This window comes from Gopherus evgoodei, chromosome 2 (genome assembly GCF_007399415.2).
Source record: "Gopherus evgoodei ecotype Sinaloan lineage chromosome 2, rGopEvg1_v1.p, whole genome shotgun sequence".
In the NCBI taxonomy this organism is placed as follows: domain Eukaryota; kingdom Metazoa; phylum Chordata; order Testudines; family Testudinidae; genus Gopherus; species Gopherus evgoodei.
In genome coordinates, this window is record NC_044323.1 from 267828456 (window position 1) to 267849299 (window position 20844).

The 20844-nt window shown below is 38.1% G+C and overlaps 1 protein-coding gene across 5 annotated transcripts in view; it reads right to left on the reverse strand.

Moving 5' to 3' along the window:
- The window catches only part of CSMD3 (CUB and Sushi multiple domains 3), a 1232975-nt gene that overhangs the window by 118565 nt on the left and 1093566 nt on the right, over window positions 1-20844 (reverse strand). For all 5 annotated transcript variants that reach the window (XM_030553724.1, XM_030553722.1, XM_030553725.1 and 2 more), the window contains 6 exons: window positions 19914-20102; window positions 19392-19538; window positions 17070-17258; window positions 9868-10053; window positions 8553-8747; window positions 6385-6558 (listed from right to left, as the gene is read on the reverse strand). In XM_030553724.1, the coding sequence (XP_030409584.1) occupies window positions 6385-6558; window positions 8553-8747; window positions 9868-10053; window positions 17070-17258; window positions 19392-19538; window positions 19914-20102 (1080 nt within the window). The remainder of the gene's footprint in view (window positions 1-6384; window positions 6559-8552; window positions 8748-9867; window positions 10054-17069; window positions 17259-19391; window positions 19539-19913; window positions 20103-20844) is intronic.

Below are 20844 nucleotides of genomic sequence, written 5' to 3' on the forward strand. Positions count from 1 at the left end.
TTTCCATTGTGTTTTCAGTCCAATTGCTGGCAGATGGGCCAGGCAGACAGCCCTGTGGATCTGTGGGCATAGTATTGTTTACTGCGCATAGGGGAAGGGTTCCAGCTTGGAGGTTTGCATCTGGGCCTCAGTGGTGAAACAATCCTGAACTGCAAGGGAGGAGGGACATGTTATGGGACCAGCAGATGCCCCTTTTGTACTCTTTGGGGACCTGGGAGTGGACATCAGATATAATTGTGCTTCACCTTGGGGAAAATGATTTGGGAACATGTAAAGGGATAGACTTAATGATCAGATCTCAGAGGGACTTGGGCCAGATCCTGGAACTTTTCCCAGGAATAAAAATGGTGTCGTCAGACATGTTGCGGTGCAGGGTAAGGCAAGGAACTGTGAAGCCCCTGCAAGCCAAAAAAACTAGGAAGTATGAAAATAGGGAGGTAGCCAAATTTATGGGTGCCATGGGGGCAGTCAGTCATTTCACATCCATAGCATATGGTGAAGCAGAATTATTCAGGGAGGGGGGGTTCACTTGTCAGACTTGGAAGCTGACATGTTTTTGGCTGATATTAAAGGGAGCATTAGGAGATGTCTGGGGACCCAGCTGGATGTGGGGAGGCAGACAAACTAGTGGCTGGTGCCTTCTTGTGGCAGATGTCCAGTGCAGGTATTCCATAGGGAAGGGATACAGGGATCAGATAGAATGGACTGATAAAGAATTAAAAGGAGATATTATTTAAAGGAACAAAAACAGGGGAGGAGGGGTTCAGCACTATGACTGATATGGCAGGGAGCTATCCTCCCTCTTCATAGTCCCTCCTTAACCCTCATTCGAGGGGGGCAGATGGCGAGAACCCAGAAGCACGTTGGCTGGGGACCAGAATGGGTAAGGGGCATGGCAGACTGAAGCAACATAGGTATATATTGAAATGATTATGGAATTACCTGCATTGTATATTTGAATCTGTTGGGTACTCACAGACATTTAAGAATAAAGTTGCAGCCTAATTAAATCATATCCAGTGGCTCTTTTCCATCTTCCAGCATAGCTGGACAATGGAAGTACAGTTGCAGTTGTCTGAGCGTGAGTAGCATTGCAGCTTGGCAAACAAAAGTTGGGAGGCTCTGGGACCACTGTGGACGGGGGAAGGATTAAACAGTGATTGGGAGATTTTTGAAATACCAGGTGCAATTTACTGAAAGTTTTATTTTTATTTTTTTTTCAGTGACAAGTATTAAATATAAAATTATAAAGAAGTAAATATGAAAATAGAATACTAAGTCAGAAATACAAAGAAAAGAGTATACGATAACTATTCCCACACAGACAAAAACAAAAGTTTATCCATCTCCCACCAAAAAACAAGTAAATAAATAAATAAACAATCAAACATTTATATTTAAAAAGAGGAAACCTACCTGGTACTTGTTTATAATACTAGACTTGCTTGCCATGAGCTAATTATGTTTCATGAACAAACCAACAAATGTAGACTATCTTCTCAGTTCTGCTTCATCTCCCCAAAATTTACCTGTAGTTTTTCGCCATTAAAAACGTTATTATTTCTCTCTTCCCCATCCAGTGGCCTGATTTTCCATTGCTAGTACCATTTTTAGTAATTTGGGCAACAATTTAGGGAACCACTTAAGCATGAGTTCATATCCATCCATATTCAGCAAAGCATGTGCATAAGTTACATTGCATTCCATGGAAACTTTGCTGAAAAGGAATGTTTTACTGAATTGGGGCCTTTACCCTGTGTAAGGTGGGTGTAAAAGACCATCTGTCTGATCTGGCAATGATTCACAGCCACTTGGCACAAGTTTAAAAGACTATGCAAGAGGTAAAGTAACGAGAAACTAGCCCAAACTGTCTCTCCCTTCTCTCACTCCTCCCACCTGTCATTCCTGTCTCCACCTCAACCAGTTTACTCACTCCCAGCTCACTTACCTCTTTCCATTCCACAGTGAATTAGCTACTCCCTATTACTCTCTCTCCCACTGCACTCTCAGTTTCACAAAGTTTAAGGCCAGAGGGGACTAGAAGATCACCTAGTCTGACCTCCTCTGTATTACAGCTGATTAAATTTCACCCAGATGCCCCTATATTGAGCCCAATGACTTTAGTGAGTCTAAAGCATTTCAATGCTCAGGACACTAAACTGCTGAGTGCCACTGTCAGAGAACAGGAGAGATCCAGGTGCCACCAATGCCTGAAGCCCAAGCAATAGCAATGGAATTTATTATGTGAGTTATACACAGATGATGCCAGCAGGAGAGGAAGGTGAAAAACCCAAGGCCTCTCCCACTATGATCTGGAGAATAATTCCTTCCCAACCCCAAATTTAGTGATCAGTTTGACCATGAACATTGAACAAAAGACACCAACCAGGCATCTAAGAAAGAAAGTTCTCTGCCACCTCACAGCACTGATTCACTCCATCCAGTGTCCCATTTCCAGCTGTGTGCAATCTACGATGCTTCAAGAGGAAGGCAACAAACAAACAAACAAACAAACAAACAAACCCAGAATACATCTGGGCAACTGTGTACTAGAGAAAAAAATCCTCTGTGACCTCTGCAGATGACCACTGGAGCCCTGAAGCATGAGAGTTGATTATTGTCTTTGTCTTAATGCAGAGCTGCAAGTGTTTTGAGCATGTTGAGGGTAATACAGGCAATTCTGTTCTCCCCATGACTGATGAAGGAAGTTGATAGATTACATGGTCAGAAACTACTACCATGACCATCCAACCCAAAACTGGCTTAAATCATACTTTTTAGAAAAAAAAATCTAATCTCATTTAGAAGACTCCAAGCAACAGTGAGACCACCACTACCACCACAACTGATAAACTGATCCAATGTTTCATTACCCTCTCTCTGAAGAAACAGATTGACAGAGCCAGAAGAGTACCCAGAATTCACCTACTACAGGACAGGCACAACAAATAAAGTAACAGAACGCCGCTAGTCATTACGTTCAGCCCCCAACTAAAACCTCTCCAACGCATCATCAAAGATCTACAACCTATCCTGAAGGACAATCCATCACACTCACAGATCTTGGGAGACAGGCCAGTCCTCGCTTACAGACAGCCCCCCAACCTGAAGCAAATACTCATCAGCAACCACACACCACACAACAAAAACACTAACCCAGGAACCTATCCTTTCAACAAAGTCCCTTGCCAACTCTGTCCACATATCTATTCAGGGGACACCATCATAGGACCTAATCACATCAGCCACACTATCAGAGGTTCATTCACCTGCACATCTAACAATATGATACATGCCATCATGTGCCAGCAATGCCCTTCTGCCATGTACATTGGCCAAATTGGACAGTCTCTACGCAAAAAGAATAAATGGACACAAATCAGATGTCAAGAATTACAACATTAAAAAACAAGTCAGAGAACACTTCAATCTCCCTGGTCACTTGATTACAGACATCAAAGTCACAATACTCCAACAAAAAAACTTCAAAAACAGACTTCAGCAAGAAACTGCAGAAAACTGGACATCATTAAATTAAGCTTGAATAAAGACTGGGAGTGGATGGGTCATTACACAAACTAACACCTATTTCCCCATGCTAATTCCTCCCCCTACTGTTACTCACATCTTCTTGTCAACTGTTGGAAATGGGCCATCCTGATTATCCCTACAAAATTTTTTTTTCTCCTGCTGATAATAGCCCAGCTTAACTGATTACTCTTGTTATAGTTAGTATGGCAATACCAATTTTTTCATGTCCTCTGTGTATATACATCTTCCTACTGTATTTTCCACTGCATGCATCCGATGAAGTGGGTTTTAGCCCACAAAAGCTTATGCTCAAATAACTTAGTTAGTTTCTAAGATGCCACAAGTACGCCTTGTTCTTTTTGCTGATACAGACTAACATGGCTACCACTCTGAAACCAATCATTTCAATGTATTATTATTTCTAATCTCAACTTCCAGACACTGTTGTTTGTTATGCCTTGTCTGTGAGATTGAAAAGTTCAGTTCCCTATTTACTCTTCTTTTTTTTTCTACTGTGTTGTGTCTTCTTTTGCCCATGTCCATGTCCATGACCATATTTTGTTCTCTTGGCCAACCTCCCCTTTACCCTCTTCTCTCTTTTTGCCTTATGGGACTGTCATAGCTCACTATTTGCCTCCCTCTATTTTTTTCCATTCTCTCCAAAACCATCTGTTTACTATCTTTCCCACTTAATTAATCAAATACCTGTCCTTCAATCAATCCTCAGCACCACAGTCCCATCAGTCAACACCAAATTACTCTCTGGCGAAGAAAATATAGAAGCATGCTGGGGAATCAACCTATCACAGTCTTTTGAAGAAAAACCCCCCACTTCGCTCCCAAACATATGCAATTCAAAAAGCAGCCAGCAAGGGCACCGCTCTGAGAACAACAAAGTTGAGTGAGTGTTACTTGTCTCCATTTTATTTATTTTTCCTATCACCAGCTTCTGTTACCATTGTCAAATTTTACAGTAATGTTGTGCCCAGTCTGCCATTTCTATCAGTAAAATTTTGTCCTTCCTCCTTTGAAAAAGTACCATTGACAGTATTAAAGTTTTTAAAATATTCATTTGAGAACATACTCTGGTGCTCATGTTACTCTGACTCAGCTATTACTTTTCTGATTACTCTAAACTTGTTTGATACTGTTCTTTTCATATCCCTTTGTCAGTAACTTATTACTATTGGATATTAAAGTGTTGTCACTTAACAATAACAAATACAACTTAGGGAAAAAAGCGTCACTGCATATCTCATATGAGACTGGTCAACTCAGGTTATCCCTTTCAAGTTTTCATTACAGATTCTATAACTTATTATTAGTAATGTCCTATGTTTCTACAGGCAAAAATTAAGAAAAGTTAAATAAAAGTGGGAGTTAAAATTCTTACTACCCTACTTGCGAAGAAGTTGTTATGTTTAAATTGATTACAAAGAATCTGTTCAAGATGCTCTGCAAAAGTAACAGCCAAGCTTTTCTAAGCTTTCCTAGGAAGTTAGCATTTTTGAGACTAATGGTTCTCTCATAATTATTTCTCATTTCTCCAAATCTTAATAGCTGTGACCTTAATAAACAAGCAGGTATTTATGGAAGAAAAATTCAGTGGATTTTGAATCTACACATGGTATGGGTATATATGGCTTTTAGTTTTTAAATATTCTGCCTCATCATATCTTGTAATTTAAAGAAAAACAAACATTTATCAAATAATGGCATCCTCTTTCTTCTCTGTCAAGTGCTGTGCATATTAAACCGAAAGGAAACACAAATAAAAATAACACATTCCCCTATACTATAAGTCAGCAAAAAAAATGTCTACTAAAGATTTATGGATATACAGGTAAGTTTTTTACTCATCTATGAATTATTTGAAACCGAGAGATGTTTTAGCTGAAGACTGGCACAGGGACAAAATCTGAGCTACAGAAACACAGCTATCTCAAAGGAAAAAAAAATAGTGTAAAAATATATCAGCAAACTGTACACAAGGAAAATCCTCCCACTGCTATGCTGGCCCAGGCCTTAAATGTACTGCATTTTTACAGAAGGATGCTAGTCTGGATAGTTATGAAAAGCCCACTTTATGGATATTTTAATATTCCTCACCTACCACCTCAAGGATAATAAGAGAAAATGGGACTATCACCACTTTGACCTCAGTTGAAAAGAAAATGTTAATTGCATGCAGTTCTAATAAAGTTAACAAAATAATCAAGAACAAAACATGCTGAAACATAATTCACTGAAATGGGTCCTTGAAATTATTCCACTGAGCATAGAAGAAACCCTCAAAAAGCATCTCAACTCTGCTCACAATGTGGGGGGTTCGGGAGTAGATTTTGAAAGAGACATGGATATCTAGTATCAGAGGGGTAGCCGTGTTAGTCTGGATCTGGAAAAGCAGCAAAGAGTCCTGTGGTACCTTATAGACTAACAGACGTATTGGAGCATGAGCTTTCGTGGATGAATCGTGCATGCATCCGACGAAGTGGGTATTCACCCACGAAAGCTCATGCTCTAATACATCTGTTAGTCTATAAGGTGCCACAGGACTCTTTCCTATTAACAGACCTAGATATCCAGAAAAGCAGCAATGTAGGTACATTTAAGTCCTTTAGTTTAAACTTGAGACTCTTGTAAAGCATAGGGATGGACAGCGTCAATAAACACTTATTGGACCGTAGATTTACCCCCATAAATATCTATTGTTAAGAAAAAATAGGACTCATCACAGTCATAAGAGTTCTGTGCATGGAAGAAGAGGCCCTTGTTGACTTAGCCCGCTTGCTAATGTCTGCTAAAGAAAGGTTGTAAAAGAAGGCAGACAGGCCATTAATACAGTTTCCATACCTAAGCATCTGGTTTCAGTTCCACTCCAGAGTCCAGAAGAAAGACATTCCCTTACAGTAGAGCCAACTAGCATGAATCCGGAATCACAAGTAAATATAGCTGTAGATCCAAATGTGATTTGAGTTCCAACCTTATTCCCATTGGGAGGTACAGGAAGTTCTCCACAAGAAATAACTTTAAGGAAAAAAAATACACATTTTGTATTGAGCATCCACATTTAATCCACATTTTTGACTGGTTAAAATGAACACTGGAGGGTAGTCTACTCTGATCTGTGGGAAAAATGGATACAGAAATCTGAGTGTAAAATAAAGATTATGTCATGAGTACTCTCGCTCAACATTTGAAAAATACTTTAAACAATCATTGTAAAATTATTTTTTTAAAACCGGTTAGAATATTTTAATCAACAAAAATCATTGATATTTAATTATCTAGTTTTTGTGAAAGAAATATAAACGTTTCTATGCTCACTTTGTTGTTATTTTTGTAAAACAGTTCATTTGAGTTTCTTTGGACACACGATATATTATATAATTTGTATCTTGCACGTCACTGTATATCACATGCCTTGGCACTTATAAAACACAGAGTTTTAATATTGGCTGAATTATGTTCAGTAAATCCATTATTTTAGTCACAATCCAGGGAATTTTCTGATTTAGAAGAAGACAATGTTTTCTCTTTTAAAAAAAGTAAATAAATAGAAATAGTGCAATTAGGAAAATTAACTTCAGTGCTACTCTGAACAACTTTAGGTGTACAGTTAGATGAATGAGGCCTTAGCACAATATGGAAGGATTGGATTTTGTTGAACATAGCACTCCAAAGTGACGATGAATTACTACTTTCTCTCTGGAAGAGTCAAAGCAGGATTTACATACAATATTTCAACAAAGAGAGGCCTAAATTATTTTAAAAGAACTCCCATTTGGGATGGAAGAACTCTCCCCCTCCAAATTTCCAAGAAGATGAAAATAATTTTTAATTATTAAATATCCAAATTTGAAATATCTTAAACTGTACTTTGTCTATTAATAGTTGTAGTTGTGTTGTCTCCTAAATAGGGATTATTAGAAATAATGCATATGAGTTTATCTGTACATTTTGTTAGGTATTTTATATGTACATGCACCCATAAATGCTACCTTTCGAGAAGAATGGTAGTTATTTGGTTCTTTAGAGGGGAAAACAATGAAATACTGGTTGTGTAGTCCTCAAATGATGATATAAGTCCAAACCTTGCAAACATGGGGGCAGGGGCGACCCTATGTTTTTTGCAGCCCCAAGCAGGGTAGTCAGGCAGCCTTTGGCGGCGTTTCTGTGGGAGGTTCGCCCCGGTCAGGCACCTTTGACGTACCCACCACCAAATTACCACCGAAACCGCAGGTCTGGTGGACTTCCTGCAGAACCGCCACCAACGGCTGCCTGACTTGCCACCCCAGGCACATACTTGCTGCACTGGTGCCTGGAGCCGTCCCGGCATGGGGACATAAAGCTCCTTTATAAAAGTGGCCTGATTCTCATAAGTGCCTGTATTTAGCCACACAGGATTACATATTTTAGCCTCCTTTTTTAAAAGTACCTGTCTCCATTATACTCCATATTCACTACTTCTCTCTCTGAAAGCCCATGCGGCCAGGTGGTGCCATTAGGATACCAGCTTGTGGTGAAGATGATGCAGATCCTCACCAGCCCAAGGAAGCTCCTAAAGAAAAATCCCCCCCTACTTCTCTGCTGTCTCAAGTGAGTGTGAAAGCTGTACCATGCTCCTAGTGCACCTAGTCAGAGATCTTGACCTTTTGGGGGTGGCTCTAGGAGAGAACAGTCCCCATACTTCACTAGGACAGAAAGCTATTGTGTCTGATCTTTGCACGGGGTGTGCAGGGTAGAGTGGAGAGAAACCTTTTGCTCTGTTCATCCCCCTCTGTGTACCTGTACTAGTGACAGACACCTCAAGAGGACAGTTGGGTGTGCACAGCCCTATTACCATAAATGTAATCATCTTGATTTTCATTAACAATAATGTATATTACTTTACAAAGATTGGCCTTGGGCCTATCCAGGGAGGTCTGTCACAGGAAGAGTTCTGCTCTTCCACTAAACTGGGGGAAAATATTTTTCTAAGTGCCACCTACAGGGAAGGTTTACACACAATGTATACTCACTTTGGCAGTAAGGCCTCTCGTTTCTCCAACTCCATGTTCCATTAGCAAGACACTCAATGGATGCTGGTCCCAAACCATAATAGCCTGGATCGCAGCTAAAAACAACTTTTGTTTTGTACTCATAGTGTGAGCCATTCACTATTCGCCATCTCCCATGTTCCAGAGTAAAGGAATTGATGCTTGGACATGTAACAACTTACAAAACAAAACAAATCAACAAAAAAAATCCCTATGAGACCAGTTATTTGTGGCTCAAGAAGTACAAGTTAACAAGAATATGAAATAAAGAATATTTGTTCCTATGAATTCAGTGTCAAATTTTAACCATAACAGCTTCCTATTTGGAGTGTGTCTGATTCCATAACCTGCATAGGGCTGAGCTGTAATCCTTATGTATGTAGTCATTAGCACATTGGATCTTTCTTGGTGAAAGGAACTTTTTCCCCATCTCTGGATGCTACGATCTTTCTCCTCACAACAAATGAGAGTACCGCACCAACTGCCTAACCGCCTGCCATCCCCAGGCTCAGCATGGTGAGGGAGCACCACAGTTACTCCAGGCTCTGCAGAGTTTTGCACACTAGATCCCCAGGACTCACAAGAAGTCTTCTCTTGCGGCTGATCCCCTTTTCCTGAGTGACAAAGAGATATCAGGAAAGGTTCTTAAATTTACCTTGCTGGGTACATATTTGTGTCTCTAGAGGCACCCATCTTTCCCCCTTTCCAAAACTCCATAGGATAGGTAACGATCCACATCTGGATGGACACCTTGCCTTTCCTAGGCCGAGATTTCTGCTTCAGCATGGTGGGCCATTTGGATTTTCATAGCTAATTTATAGCCAGAGAAGTATCCACATGTTCCTGGGGAATTGCATGTGCATTTCCTCCTCAGTGTCATCTCCTGGAGCCTAGGTGATGTGGGGTCATTAGCATGGGGGTGGGGGGTTGCAATCTGTATTGGTGCTACACAGCTGTCCCTAAGGACCAGACAGAAAGTGATTAGGAGAGTCTAAGATCTGCTTAAGACTCCGTGGCCTTAGATTCTGACTTGGCCATGAGACTCCTGCCAGCTTCTGAAGCAGGAATGCCAGGGACTTGGAACTGGGTTATTAACTTTAATGCATTCTATAATGCATTTATTTCCAACTCTCACAGCAGTTTGCAATACAATTTAAGGTACTCAAGTTTAAGGTACTCAAATGGCTCACTGTATTAGCCCAGAACAGAACTCTTAAATAATTTGAAACAGCTCCTTTTGATTAATGAAAATAAAATACAGGAAAGTTCTTAGAGAGGATTTCTCAATGCTACATACCTACACAACGAGGTGTTTTATTATGATTGCTCCATGTACCATCTGGCTGGCAGACTGCAGTAGTAAGCTCTTTGGATGATAGTCTACACCCATCATTGCAAAAGTAAGTAACACGGGTGCCAACTAAGTAATCTGTAGTTAAGATTCCACCATTTAATGGAGCTTTAGGAATTCCACAAGATATTGCTGAATTAAAAGAAACACAACAACATGTTATTTACCTCTTTGTGATAAGTAATATCTTGTCTCAGATGCTTTAAGTATTATGCCACAACATGAATATACTTGTGAAGAGGGATTAGTAATTTATTAATGGGTATTTTAAGACCACACAGACTTCATGGGTTCTAAATTTTCAAAGGAACTAAACCTTGGGAGGTGTATGGCTCATTAATCTGTCCTTTTAAAGGTATCTGGGGTTGGGGAGGAAATGAGTGTTATAGTTCAGTAACCCTCTAGCTATCCTTTCAGATTGCAGAGAATGATGAATGATGATGCAGTATGGAAGAGAAGAATAACAGGAGCAGCAAGATCCTATGGATAGGATACTAGACTGAGACTCTAGAGATCTGATTCTTTTCCTGGCTCTCCCACTGATGTGCTGTGTGACCTTGAGCAAGACACCAGAGGTCCCCAAACTGTGAGATGCACCCCCCTAGAACAGAATGGAGGAAAGTTCAGGGAAGGCGCAGCTGGGGCCAGGGAAAGAGCGCAACCCACTAGCTCTGCTCTTGCCCCTGGGCCCTGGCTGCCAGCCCTAGCCTCTGCTCCTTTACCCCTATCCATGCCCCCCACCCCTGAGCTGAAGCCCTACTCCCAGTCCAGGCTTGGGGGAGTGAGGGGTGGAAAGGAATAAGGGGGGGCATGAGGGAAAATGTTTGGGGACCACTGCAATAAACTTTCTACATTTCAGTTTCTCCACTTGTAAAATGAGAATAACAATGCTTTCTCATTTTTTGTAAGATACTTTGAAATCAACAGATGAAAAGAACTGTATAAATGCAAAGTATTGTTATTTTTATAGAGGAAGGGGGGGTAGAGAAGAACAGATAGCACACAATGCTGTTTCTTTTGTTAAGAAACCAATTCTGAATCTCTTCTTCACTTCAGCAGCCTCTGTGTGGCAGAAACTTTAAATTCAGGTGTTAATATACTTCTTTTTCCCATTTGGCATTTCAGATTTCTTAATATAACTTGCATCCTTCATATACTATTTGTCTGTCTTCACAAGTCATTTATAGCTGATCACATGATTTACACAGCCTAGCATCTAATCTCTGTCTGAGATTTGATCATTTCAAGGATCATAAATGAGTTGTCAGATTATGTTTATTGGGTGAAAATATTACATATATAAATTACATATATTTACATAAAACTAAAGTATGAGTCATCAAAATGGTATAATCTGGGTTGAGTATTGCAAAAATCATTAGATCCATTCCTGGTTTTGTAACTCTCATTTGCTGCATGTAGAAAAATGCCAAACTAGCTTAATTACAGACACCAGCAATCTCCTTGAGTGAGCTCTTTAACTAATCCTGTTTTCTCCTTTGTACAATAGTGTTTTAACGGTGAAAGACTTCCCCAGTTTGTTGAAGAAGCATATTTCTACCTAGCATATTTAGTCATTTCACTGTATACAGTATATGAGATCAGTCATAAAGAAAATTCTGTATCTCTTATCGACTCTGTTAACAGGAGCAGACCAAACTGACATAAGTGGATTATACTAAATGCTGAATCTTAAGGTAAAAAGATAGTGGGGACCCAGAAGAGCAAAACTAGAGATCAAGACAGAGAATCGGAGAGATCGGATGAGAGAGGGCTTGGAAGCAGAAAAGTGGAGAGAAAAAGCATACAGAGTGCAAAGAGAAGATAGCAGAAATTATCAAGCCACAGCCAGAGTAAAGATGTACATTTGTAGCACTAAGCTCTGAGGTGCTGATATTTTAGTATTTTAAAGTGTTATTTCACAGTGTTAAATATAATACATTAAATTAGGAAATATTTTACTTAATGTGTATATTTTCTGATTAAAACACTATTTTCTAAAGAAAATATTTTCTTTAGATTCCACGTTTATTTAGAAACCCTACATACTATCTATGCATGCTTTCTTTACATAGAAAACACTGTAAATTAGAGCAGTGATAGGAATAACATGAGTAAACAAAGACCCACATGCAATATGAGACCCATGAAAGTCATATATGGTCTATCACTTTCCCAAGCATTCAGTGAACATAAATCTTTTAACTACCTTTGAGTCTCAAGAGGCTAATTCCTATCTTTCTGAGTTTTAATAAAGTGTCACACACAAACTGATGTTGATGTAGTAGTTTCCCCTTGAAATAACCCCATCAATTTAACACACAACGTTACTGATAGAACTGTACTTACTGAAACTGGTGACAGACTTGAAATGGCAGATGTTTCACTGCACCTAAATAATGCTGCTCATCTTGTAAAATGTACGTTACGATTTTGATGAATGCACCATTACTGTTGAATAATTTTCTAACAGGAATACCTGAAGTTTTCTGAAGTGCTTCCTACCATAGCATCTAAGCATTCAATGAGGTAAATAGGATCTTCATGATGATGTCCAAAGTGGACAATAGTTTCCTTTTACCCTTTCCAAGTTCCAGGAAGTGCTGGTAGGTTTTTTGTTTATATGTATGAACAGTAGCTATGGTGGAATGATGTAGAAAAAAAATAAGTAGGTAGTGTAGCTAGCTCCACAATTGCTGAAACATTGGCTTAGTCTAATATCCTCTAATAGACCATTCAACAATTAATCCCTCATGATTGAGACTTGTTTATCTCTGGCTTTCAGGAGCTGTGCCCTGGGATTTGTTAGCTGTATTGTCTCAGAATGGGAATAACTGTATTGTCAGATCATGGATAGAGAGGATGTCTGGTAAAGCTGGGTCACTACCTATTGGTGGTTCTGACAAGCCATACCAAAAAGTCTTGAATTGGCACTAGAACAAAATTGAGAGCCAGTGAGTGCGGTGTTTAGAGAAGAAGAGTGATGTGATGCTTGGAGCTCTGCAAGGGACTGTGCTTCCTGGAACATAATTCCTTCCAGAGGTGCTCCAGGAGCAGCTTTGTTTTCACCCCCCAGTTGAGGGCAGTAGCTAGGTAGCACAATCTGACCCTAAAAGTGGAATTTTTAGAATAATGGTAATCCTTTACTGATCAGTGCTGATCAATCCCGTGTTGTCACAATTTCAGAAACAGTAGTGTTCTTCCAGAAGTGACTGATTTCTCAGATGTGATGACTGCCAGTGTAAACATAGTTTAGGATGTTCAAAATACTTGGCTTGACTCTCAGACATTAAAACTCCCTTACATTTGGTGATTTCTTATTATTTCAAATACATATGCTACAATAAAACCTCACTAATTTGCACTAATGACTGGAAGACCCATTGTGGCTTACTGTATTTTGAGAATCAGTGAATAAAAATACAAAAAAAATATGATCAAATAAGCAAACCTCATTGGAAACTGTGGACTTTGTAAATGCTGATCTTAACAATATGGAGGAATCAGTGTAATAAGATACTTCTTCCCATGCAGGTGCTAAACACTTTATCACCAAATGAACCTCAGATGATTTTGGAATGGAAAAATAAGAGAAAAAAACTAAATCTCCCATATGACAATGCACAGAGTTGTCACTAAGCTAGGCCTCCCTTACATTCCTGAGAGGAATAAATCTCTAAGAAACATCCATGTAGGTCTTCACACCAAAAAATAAAATTTCCTTGGTAGTCAAAGGCAAAGTTATTTTCCAGTTGCACAATATTATATCTATTTAGGTATTTATATGGCCTCATTCACCATTGTATCTGAGTTCCTCATAATCTTTTATGTATTTATCTTCACAACACTTCTGTGACTTACAGAAGTACTACTATCCTCATTTTACAGATGACGAACTGAGAATGACTTGGCCAAGGTAACACAGGAAGTCTGTGGCAGGACAAGAAATTGAACTTAGGTTTTCTGAGTCCTTGGTCTATGCCCTAACCAGTAGACCACCCTTCCACTCTTTGTAACCCGTTGCTGGTGTTCAGTTTGTACTACAAACAGACTTGCTGCATCTTCACCTTTTTTGTGGGGAGAGGCGAGGGGAGAGGGCCTTGTGTGAAGCAGACTAGTTTTGTAAAGTAATTTTGTAAGGCAAATAGAGAAAGATACTAAAATAAATGTGACTGCTCCATTGGTTTCCTTTCTTCAGAGGAAATGAAAATCAATTCAATCATACAGAATCATTTTCATTTTGATCCATCATGGGAAAAAACAATATAACCAATTAAGCAATGTTGATTCATAATACCGCTTTAACTCATTAGGATAATTAAACTTCATTTTATTAATGTATTTTTAAAGAATTAAAAAGCTATATTTCACATTGTTATATGAATAGCATTCCTAGACATTCTGGATTTGGCTATCCTCTCAATTTCATCTCATTTACGACATAATCTGTGAACGCAAAAATTGTGTTATAGTTAATAATTTTATAATAATTTTCATCCTTGAATCTCAGAGTGCTTTCCAAAAATGGACAAGCATACTTACAACTAATTTACAATTAAGCTAAAAGGGAAAAAAAACACTATCTCAGTCTTAACGTAGCCCCCATTATTGTTGAATCTAAGCACCAACCATCACAGCGATAAATCAAATCCTCACAACTCTGGCTAGTGAAGTCCAGTGAGTGGCTAGTGGAGTAGCAGTGATTCCTTTGCTGATGTAGACTGTAAACACCTTCCTTAAGGAAGGCTAGGTAATAGTTGTTTTAATGGAAGCATCTGTTTGGCTTCTGCACAGAAAGCCATCTCATCACACGGAAATCTATCCAACTATTAACCAGTGTCTAGTCTTCCATTTTTGTTCAGGTTTATGGAGAAGAGAAAGCTGACTGAGATTTCATTCTGTAAAGACTGAGGTGATCATGAAGAAAGAACAAAGAAGAGAAAGAACAATAAATGTTGTTGGAGGTTGTCTCTGTCTCTCATTAAGATTGTTCTGCCATCATTTGTAAGTTAAGATCCATTAGGCAGAGGAGCTGCAGCTACTGTTACTTCCCTGGAGTTGCAGCTGCTTACTCCATGGAAAAGGGTGAAATGTGTAAACTTGCTCCAAGTAAATACAGATTATTAAAGAACATTAGAGAAATGTATGGACTGTGTTTGTTATCTATGGGCCATTAGTGCCAGGGGCTACAAATTAACTAGAGTAAATGAGATCAGCCCTATACCAGCAAGGGTTCACCCTTAGTTAGGGCATATGATGGTGTCCAGGAATTGCACTAAATCAGCTCATCTTATTGGTGCTCTGGCCAAAGCCTAACCAGCAACAACTACTTTTAGGGCTGCATGTGCAGGATGTAAACTCTCTGATAGAGTGTGAGTTACAGACACACAACACTGCTGCAACCACCTTCTACAAACAAGGACATGATGGAAGCAGATATAAACAAGGGGCAAATCAAGTCCTGAATTATAGTTAACCTTCATTAAATGCTTAGTTATAATTAATTGTCATGTAATTAACATAAACATCTTATTAAATTTTAGAATATATCATCAGTGGGTGCAATGAATCAATACCAAGCAATTAATAAATATGTTTTTCACCTAGTTCTTTACTAGTTACCAATTATGCAAGAACTTCTGTTAATAAACTATTTAAAACATATAGTTACTAAAATCAACTAGCATTTTCATTTAATAGATTTAACTATTTTCTTAACACAAAGTTACTTATTTGAGATATGTAGTTAAAAATCTGATCCATGACTAGCTCTCGTGAAGATACTCCTCAGACATTTTTATCCCCTGACAATCAGGAAGGTTAAAAGAATCTAACACCACACAAGTAAGACCTGCACTTCATTTCTGAACACTTGAACATTTGGAAAACATTCATGCTTTTAACATTTTAATAGACAGTGAGATATCACAGCTTTTTGACATGGCGTTTGCATAATACAGGAACAGAACTCTTATGTTTCAAAAAAAAATTCATTTGAAAGGTTTAGTTCCCCATAACTACTTGTGGAAAATTAACATGAAACAAACTTGAATTTCACTTCTCTTAATAGGTCAGCAGGAACATAATGTCTGAATGCATATAAGTAGCTAAAGTACTTGTTTGGCACATCTCTAATGAAGGTCTGCTGTTTCTGTACTTGTGCGATTAATAAGGTCTGAGAACTTTGCATGAATAGTAAAATAGAATTATCATTTTGTCCAAGTTTATACAACAGAATAATATAAATTCCTTGTTTTTAATGAAAACAAAGTGTAGACAGCACATTTCATGTTTCATGAAAATTCCTAATAGTTCATTATACAATAAGATATGGTTACTGACACAATAGCATTCTTATCAATATATGTTGAAAATATATGTTGTAAATCAAACTGCTAACCACACAGTCATTTCCATTTCATTATTAAGGAATCATACTGTACCTTGGCATGCAATTTCAGAGACAGGAGATGCTAAATATAATGTTAATCTGAAGAGTTCTGTCCCAAATGATTAAATTTAAAAATCAACCTGAGGCTCATAATATTAAGGTAGACATCAAAATCATCAGATGGTTTTATTTAAAAAAAATCCCATTTACTTTTAACTAAAAATCTCATGTATTCTAGTACTTTTGAGTTCGTTATAGTTGGTGGATCATGAATAAATATGGAATAGTTATTTGTTGTTGTTGAATAGTTATTTGGCACTTCTAATCCTAATCCTAATAGAAACATATAACACTGAGAAATGTTGAAATGAAAAACAAACAAACAATATAAATTAAGAGAACTTTTCTGAACATCCAGAAAGAAAGAAAGAAAGTTGGCTTCAGTTTAAAGTGAAGATTCAGGTGAGATTGCATTTTATCTAGGTCAGTTTGCTCACAACTATATAAAATGTGATATAAAATGACTTACAAAGTCATATAATCACTAGTTGCTAAATTTAGCAGATTCTGTTACAATATTTGATGTATTAGTTTTGTTTGTAGGGCTGTATTGGCAGTAAGATTTTGGTTCCCATGAATGAAAATTAAACACATTTATTTTATTTATTTTAAATCAGAAAAACTGATGGCCTAAATCAGAAGAGGATAAAATAGTTTGCTAAAATATGTCACTTAATCTGTGATTAAACATATTTACCTTGACAAGCTGGGACTGGTGCATCCCATGCATGATATCCATATGGAGATTTCCTGCATACAGCGGTACTTTTCCCAACAAGCCTAAATCCTCGATCACAAGCCCAGCGAACCATACTGTTGAGCTGTCCACCTGTCTGACTGACAATGAATCCATGTGGAGGGGATTCGGGAGTACTACAATAAAGAGCTTTGTGAAAAACAAAACAAAACAAACAATGTTCGGTAGCCAAATCTGAGGGTTTTATTCAGTTTCCACACTAATGCTACATGAATTCTTTGAGAATTTGACTGTGAAAGGACTGAGAAAAGACATTAAGATACTGATTCTGGCACCCTTAGCTACATTCAGAAAGTAACAGTGGCAGAATAAGGCCTAATAAGGACTTCAGGATTTAGTTCCCAAATGGCAAATGTGAAATCAAGACTCATTAGCACAACGGTTATTATAACAACTTCTCTGTTGAACAATGTACAACAAAGTATTTTTGTTCCACAATAGCTTAAAGAAACTAAATTGTATTAATATTTACTATTATGAAAAATGCTCCTAATAAATCAAACCCAACAAATGTATAGGCCAAAGATTTTCTTTTTCAGATTATTGTATTTTTTTTGGTTCACAACAAAAATTATTTCTACAAATATCAACCATGTATGAACTAAAAGTGTATTAAAAATTACAGTACCACAATCTTAACTGTACTTCTGAGTGCCTCACTTAACCTGTATCAGTTACTTTGCAGCTCCATTTTTCTCTCTTTGAAATTCCCCAGAAATCCTAGAGGACATGCAAAATGTTGAAGATAGGGAAAGCATCTCTACAGATCTTTATAAGTGTGAGTGGAGATAATAAGGTTTCGATAATCTGGTAGGATTTTGGTCCAGATTCTTAAAGATATTTAGGTAGTTAACTTCCAGTGGGAGTTGTATATCAATCTTACACATTTTTCATTTGCTTGGTTTACCTTATGAGAGGAGACTCAAACAGCCTGGCTTGTTTAGCCTAACAAAAAGAGGGTTGAGGAGTGATATGATTGCTCTCTATAAATACAGCACAAGACTTAATACCAGGCAGGGAGATGAGCTGACTATGTGGACACAAGAACCAAAACTGGTCACCAAGTTTAGGCTTGAAATTAGACAAAGGTTTCTAACGATCAAAGGAGTGAAGTTCTGGAACAGCGTTCCAAGGGGAGCAATGGGGCAAAAAACCTAACTGGCTTCAAGACTGAGCTTGTTTTGTTTGGGGGACCATGTGCTGAGCATAGCTGACTGCTAGGCAAGACAGCTTCTTAACAATGCTTTGATCCCTATGCCCTTGAGCGCCCATCAACCCTTAACCTGAGGGCGGGCTACTCAAGATGACCAGGGCTTTAAAAAGCCTGCTCTTAAGCAACCAGAGGAGCTAGAGTACAGTGGCAGCTAACAAGAGTTTTGTGAGGGAGTTTAGAGGGGAAATATGGGTGGAGGGGGTTAATACACTTAACATTCTTTAAACTTAAGGCAATAAACACCCTCTTCCTGATAAAAAAACAATAAAGGAACAAAGGAAAGAGCTTCAGGACTAAAATGAGGATGTAGGTACAAGTCCAGCAACAGAGTGGGGGCTATCCAACTTATTGCATTCAATGCAGCATGTATGATTACCTGCCCTATGCACATGTGGTGTACGTGTACATTCGGTACCAGAACCTCCTGGCCCTGAAAGGCCATTTACAGGCTTTGGAGACCAGAGTGGCTGAACTGGATGAGCTAAGGGAGACAGAGGTACATGGAGGAGACTACAATAGAATGGTCCCAACCTCGGTCTGACAACCTCTGTGCTGTTGAAGAGGATGAAAATCTCAGGGAAGGAGAACATCAAACTGGGCGCAACCAATTTGAAACTTACTTATCAGAAAGTGGTAGCAATAGTTACCATATTTGCGGTCTGACCATCATATATAGGCAAGTTCATAGTTGTTCCCTTTTCCCCCAACATTTTAAGGCATTGTGCAGCACTTGGTTGGCAGCTGAATGGAGTTGTATGCAGCTGTAATGCAATATCTGACACTAGGTTTCAACGAGTTTTCTATTCTGAGTCACAGAAATTAATTAACTCTTTATGTTGAATATTTGTCATACTATTCTAAATAAGACATATTTTATACAGAATCAGTTATCTGGTTCAAATATAAAAGAGATCTAATTTTTTTTCAGTTTTAGAAGCTTAGTGTCTAATAAAGTAACTCACATTATCCTTGTACATATGTAAATAAATTCCATACATTCCATATTGAAGTTTTAAGCAGATAGAAAAGGACACATTTGATTTACATACCTATGTATCTTATCCTGAAACCTCTTTTGTTGGTGCCGTGATCTGCTGACCACCGGAGAAACACTTCATGGCCATTACTGGATATATTTAAAGAGGAGGAGTAATCCCCACTTAGGGAAATAAGCAATGGGCTATGACTATTTGGTCCTTGATACAGGAGGAGAAAAAAATGAAAATATAAAGATTAAAATTAAACATGTACAAAATATTCCTTGAGTAATGATAAATGAAATAGATTTAACGGTGGAATTTACATTAACCACATGCTACATATCATTGAAGGCATCATAAAAGATAATTAAATATTATAATTAAATATTATATATACACGCACAGTCAAACTGATTAGTGATGCAATATAATTTGGAAAAGGAATGCAATCTAAAGTCACTACTTATACTAACAAACTCAAGTAATGACTTATTTAGACAAAAAATATTATATGTCTAAATGGCAGGGAGTGGGGCAGGGATGACAAGGCATAAATATAAAAGCATCCAAAGTTGTGTATCCTGTAGTTACCATCAAACACCTCAAGTATATCAAATTCCTTTTCTGTTTGGAAGAATTCAAAGAACATGCTGATATTATAACCCTTTTCCACAGTAATGGTCCAAGCGCACATTTGGAGGTTTGGGTAGCTGTCAGGGTAGCCTGGGCTCAGTATGACTCCTGTTGAATCCAGACGCATTTCATTGGCTGGACAGAGCACTATGAAACACAGAGATTATTTCAAAAAAACTCTAATTACCAATATACATATAATTTTGTCTGACTTACTTTTTTTCTGCGTTAAAGAGCTGCATTACTCACTTTATTTCTATGAAGATGGAACAAGAACACTTCATTAAGGGATAGTAGACAAAGTTTGTGCTAGCCAGCATTTCCGACAATAAATTACGTTATGGAAAATAAACACACTAGGGCTGAGAAATCACTGACTAATGGGTTTTATTTTCCTTACATTATCTGGAAGACCCTTTGTTCTTTCAGACTGCACATTAAATGAGCCAGGCTGAATTGCTTAGATAGTAAACCACAGCTTTTATTCCTTTCCTTAAATAATAATAACAATGATGGAAGATAAAGTCTCATGTGAATCAAGTTTAAGGAATCAGTTGTGGCCTCCGATTATTAGGCTGTAAATAGAACCAAATTACTCTATTAGAAGCATATAGCTATTAATTTAAAAAAAGTTTGTTTTGGTGAGCATATACCCATACTCATACATCCAGTATGGCAAAATACATAGTTTCTGGCATTTAATCTTACAATTTAACTTTGTCCAATTTTACAACTCCTAGATTTCTCATTGCCTCTACCTGCTGTAAGAAAGACTTCAAATCACTGTCATGCCACTTTATAGCCCTCATATATCGCACAGTGCCACTTCTTAGCTTAAATATCTCTCTTAAATGTCCACTACCTTGTGGAAACACGGAGAAGAAGTATT